The 5,702-nt window shown below is 37.3% G+C and overlaps 1 protein-coding gene across 1 annotated transcript; it reads left to right on the forward strand.

Annotated features, from left to right (window-relative positions):
• The first annotated feature begins 5,130 nt into the window (after positions 1 to 5,130).
• LOC108340001 (auxin-induced protein 15A) lies at positions 5,131 to 5,702 on the forward strand. Its single transcript, XM_017577231.2, has one exon. It carries the CDS (start codon positions 5,247 to 5,249, stop codon positions 5,523 to 5,525), a length of 279 nt encoding a protein of 92 aa, XP_017432720.1. The 5' UTR covers positions 5,131 to 5,246; the 3' UTR covers positions 5,526 to 5,702.

Genomic DNA, 5,702 nt, shown 5'->3' on the forward strand with positions numbered 1-5,702 from the left:
TCTCCTCTGTATATTTTGTTCTTTAGTTACTTTTACAACTTTAACTTCATCCTGGATGATCAGGGTTGCTATAAGAAATTAGTAACTTGGTTGTCCTGATAAATTTGAACGTATGAATATTGAATAAAAAAATTCATACAAATAAAAACTAATTGATACATCATTGTATTTCTTTTGGAGATAGGATATATTATTTGTATTATAAGTAAATATTATATCTATCGCTGAATAACATAATAAAGGATATACAAATTTATGTGATTTTTTATAATATATGATTATAAAGATAGTATGAACCTATTCAACTGTTTGGGTTAATATTTTGTGTCTAAGTGTGACGGGTCTAAGTGTCTACAGAAGTATGAAAGAGCAATCAATGAACAGACATTTGGTTTTACATGATCAAATCTCCTTTGATTAAGTAGTTACTTCATTGGCTATTCATTTCGGGAAGTGGGTTTTGCACTCTGATACAATTTGATCTTAGGATCATGGAGAAATATTTCATATTTGGAACGAAGTTAATCACTATTAAAAGGTGAAAACCTGATAAGCACAATCTAAAATTAAATAATTGTAGTATTGTGTATATCATGGTTCATTTAGACAGTCATCATGTGGCACTTCAACCAGGAACTAAATGAGCCTTAAGTTGAAAATTCTAGCTACAAACTGTTTCAGGACAAATGTACTGTGGCTTCCTTGTTTGGCTCAAGGATGAGTATTGAAATTGCAACAGGGAAACAGTAACAACCAATATGAAGTTTTGTTAATATGTCCAATAGAGTTTCTCTACTTAATCTATAGTAGTAATATATGCTGTTAGCCTGTTGTATATCAGAAGAATTTTCATAATCACATTAAAATTCATTGGTATGTGGGGAAAGAAAAAGGTGTTTAAACAATATCTAGTTCTGTATTCTCATTATGGAACTTGTTTCTATTTCCAATGGATTTACTCAAGAAAAGAAAATGAAAAATATTTGCAATAAAAGGAAGTGCCTTCTATACAAATTTGCCTCATCTAATCTACTAACTCTCCAATAGCATGATTTAATGCTAATTCAAATGAGAGATAACGTTTATGAACTCCTCCTCCTTGCATGGAATTGTGAGACCTCCAGTTGGATGATCATATCCAAATTCTTCTTCTGACTGACTTAGCAATTGTTGAAACGAAGATTGATTCAAATATGATACAGGAATCATGAACCGCCTCATCTTATCTCCAACATAGACTGCAAGGTAGCCTTTTGGGACTTCAAGTCCCTTGCGAGTTGTTTTAGCAGTAGAAAATGATGCTTGTCTAATAATACCTGGAATGCGGAAACCCATTGTTTTTGTTGATCCACAAAGAAATAATATGCTGAAGTAATGTTAAAAGACTTGTATGAGTATGAGAAATAACTACTTCAATTCTGATGCTTGAGGATGCAGGAAATAGTGTATATATAGTCCCTAATGGGAACTCTGCAACTGCAATCTAATTCCACAATGAATGATTGACAAGGACTTGATGGGGTCAAGGGAAGGACAGGGGATCACATGGTATTGTCTTAGAGACCTCTTTCATGGATAAGTTGTAGGGCAAACCCCACATCACTACCTTCTGATATAGTGGCCAACAGAATTTCCCACTTGAAACTAAATGTGTCTGCAAAGCTGAAATCTATCTACATCAATGATTTATAGACATGTAGTAGACATACTTTAGACATCTCACATGTTTCTTTAAATAAGATTATAGTGCTGTTGATATATATGTATATATATATATATATATATATATATATATATATATATCTACCATGTACCAACTAATATCAGGGTGACATAAGCAACCTGTAAATGTTGAGGCTTGAGCTAGCTCTGAATCAGTGGAGATAAGAAGATATCCAACATAGAACATATGATCATGAGAGATGTTGGGAACAAGGGCAATAAAGGAGAGAAGAGAGATTTAAACAACACTAAGAAGTATTTGTTTTGGTGCATTTGTAAACCTTACATAAGCTTTCTTATATAACAAAGTGAAGAACACCATCTCACAATACTAAACAATGTGGGACTAAAACACACTACAAAAACTTAATCAAACTACACAAAAACTAACAATTCTCCCACTTGGAGTTTGATTATTACATAGTGTAATTGCCTTCATCATCAGTTATTCTTGAAGGCCAATTGAGGTACTGCAAAGCCTCAATTTTTCTGTTGTGACAACCTTTGTCAACATATCCGCTGGGTTCTTACTTCCCAGTATCTTCCTCAACATTAGTACTTCATTCTCAAGCAGAGATCTGATGAAGTGATAACGGAGATCAATATGCTTCGTTCTGGAGTGAAAAGTTGAATTCTTAGCCAGATGTATTGCACTTTGACTATCACTGTGCAAAACAGTCCTTTCCTGGATGAATCCCAACTCCGTCAACAATCCTTGAAGCCATATCAATTCTTTGCTAGCTTCTGTTACTGCTACATATTCAGCCTCTGTAGTGGATAGAGCAACGATCTTTTGTATTTGTGACATCCAACTAACAGCTGTAGTTCCAACAGTAAATATGTAGCCAGTGGTACTTCTTCGATAATCAATTTCTCCAGCAAAGTCTGCATCTACGTAACCTTGTACTTTTAGTTCACCTTTACTAAAGCACAAACACTTCTCCTTAGTTTTTCGTAGATATCGCAAAATCCATTTCACAGCTTCCCATTCTCCTTTAGTCTGGCACGGTTCTCTCCATTCTGATTCCGTGCTCATAGCAAAACTTCTTGAATCTGGTGTCTACATACTCACCACCATTGTCAGATCTGAGCTTCTTAATCTTCAATCCTGTCTCATTCTCCACCATAGCTTTCCAAATTTTGAAAGCTTCAAATACTTCAGACTTGTGTTTCAGAAAGTAAACCCATACCTTTCTAGAGTGATCATCGATAAAAGTCACGAAGTATTGCTTCCCACCAACGGATGGGACAGTCGTTGGTCCCCAAACATCGGAGTGGATGAGCTCAAGCCTTTCTTTCTTTGGGGTTCTTCTACTTGTTTGAAAGCTCACTCTCTTCTGCTTTCCAAGTATACAGTCTTCACACATGTCAATTTTTACTGACTGAAGACCTGGTAGTTTTCCTTTTGAGTGCATGACCTTCATCCCCTTCTCACTCATATGCCCAAGTCTTTGGTGCCATAGATTGGGACTTTCATTTGTTGCAACTGCAATCAAATGACATGCTCCTGCTGTCTTGTAAAGAGTACCATTCTTTTTGCCTCGAGCAATTGTCATCGCACCTTTTGAAATCTTCCAATCATCACTGTGGAAGATTGTCGTGTAGCCTTCACTGGCTAGCTGGCCCACTGAGATTAAGTTCTTCGTCAGGTCGGGAATATGTCTGACATTTTTCAATTCCCATACAGACCCATTTAACTTAATCTTTACTACACATTTACCTACAATCTCACATGACTGCTCATTACCAAGGTAAACCTTACCAAGGTTTCCAGGAACATAATTCTCGAATAGTTCTTTCTGTGAGGTTGCATGGAAGGATGCTCCAGAGTCTAACACCCAAGACTCTTCCTTGTTTTCCAACGAACATATCAGCGCATCACCTCCTCCTGAGGTCGTAGCAACGTTTGCTTCATCTTTCACCTCCTGTTTCTTCGAGGCACTCCTGCATTGATTTTTGTAGTGACCAGTCTTCCCACAATTCCAACATTCGATAGTTTTCGATTTGTTAGAGCTTTGATGATTTCTGGATTTGGACTGCCTTTCCTTTGATTTGCCGCGTCCAGTTCCTCTGGTTGAACTTCTACCTCTTGACTCTGTATGCAATACTGAAGAGGTTGAGGGTTCACCCGACTCTCTCCGTCGGATCTCTTCACTGAGAACTAAGTCACGAACATCATCAAACTTTAACTTGTTGCTTCCTGAGGAGCTACTCACAGCTGTGACAGTAGCATTCCAACTTTCTGGTAGGGAAGAAAGAAGTATTAGAGCTCGTACTTCTTCATCGAAATTGATTCCAACTGAACTCAACTGGATTGTAATTGTGTTGAGTTCGTTTATATGTTGCGCTGTTGATGTGCCTTCTGTCATCCGTAGGTTGAACAACCGCCTCATCAAATGAACTTTGTTTGCGGCCGACGACTTTTCATACATGCTGGAAAGGGCCGCCATAAGACTAACTGTAGTCTTTTCTTTTGCAATGTTGAAAGCAACATTACGAGATAACGTCAAACGGATGGCTCCGAGAGCTTTTCTGTCTAGAAAGCTCCACTCATCTTCCTTCATAGCTTCTGGTTTCCTGCCTGTGAGAGGTTCTTGCATGCCTTTCTGATACAGGTAGTCCTCTATTTGCATCTTCCAAAAGCCAAAGTCCGCACCATCGAACTTTTCAATCTTCATCTTGCCTTCGTCCATTGCCATTGCTCCTACTGCTTTTGAAGAAAAGCCCCCACTAGTTCTCTAAACTGAGATCCCAAGAACAAGAGAAAAAATCTTTTCTGATGTGGAAGATCAGACGCAGCTGCAACCACAGAGCATACTAAGAAAATTTACTCTGACCAAATCTTTTCTGATGTGGAAGATCAAACGCTGTTGCAACCACAGAGCATACTAAGAAATGGGCTCTTGATACCAATTGTTGGGAACAAGGGCAATAAAGGAGAGAAGAGAGATTTAAACAACACTAAGAAGTATTTGTTTTGGTGCATTTGTAAACCTTACATAAGCTTTCTTATATAACAAAGTGAAGAACACCATCTCACAATACTAAACAATGTGGGACTAAAACACACTACAAAAACTTAATCAAACTACACAAAAACTAACAAGAGACACTGTGAACCACATATTTTATGCATGCCAAATTATAAGCAACACAGCATGAATTGTGCATCAATGATGTTTTCGCCCCCCAACAGCCTCAATAAGTGTGACATATGACATGATTCAATTAATCTTTCTTTCATGGATACATGTTATGTTGATTCTTAGTATAAATCCTCAAAGACAACACCATATTCCTTGTCTCTTATTTGGCCCCATTACTTCTATCTCACACCCTTCCTTCAACAATAATTCATGTGTCAAGTGGTTTCTTACATATCCTTCTATCTATATATATTCAAGGCTACAAGCATTTAGGACTCAAATTATTCACTTCTCAAAGCATTCAAAGATTCAAAAGCTTGTTTTGAAGACTTTTCTCAAACCATTCTCTTCTCAAGTTTCTAACACATCAATACAGATATGGGTTTTCGTTTACCTGGTATCAAAAAGGTATTATTTGCAGCCAATCAAGCATCTTCAAAAGCAGCGGATGCACCAAAGGGCTACCTTGCAGTCTATGTTGGAGAGAAAATGAAGCGGTTCATGATCCCTGTGTCTTACTTGAACGAACCTTCATTCCAGGATTTGCTGAGTCAAGTTGAGGAAGAGTATGGCTATGAGCATCCCATGGGTGGCCTCACAATTCCTTGCAGCGAAGATGTCTTCCAACATATCACTGCTTGCTTAAATGGACAGTGAATCTTACAACTTCGGAGGCTAACAGACTAGAATTGACAATTTTGTAAATTAGGCATCTTCTGAACTTGTACAGAGCTCCCTTTCTCAAGAAATAGGGAAATGAAAAATCATCAGATTGAAAGAAAACACAATATATAATTTTTTATGCTTATCGAGAATGAATTTATTGTTGAAGCA

The sequence above is a fragment of the Vigna angularis genome, chromosome 5 (assembly GCF_016808095.1).
Source record: "Vigna angularis cultivar LongXiaoDou No.4 chromosome 5, ASM1680809v1, whole genome shotgun sequence".
Classification (NCBI taxonomy): domain Eukaryota; kingdom Viridiplantae; phylum Streptophyta; class Magnoliopsida; order Fabales; family Fabaceae; genus Vigna; species Vigna angularis.

Bases quoted from the DNA above. Each gene is read 5' to 3' on its own strand.
- LOC108340001 (XM_017577231.2), top strand. From the start codon at position 5,247: ATGGGTTTTCGTTTACCTGGTATCAAAAAGGTATTATTTGCAGCCAAT.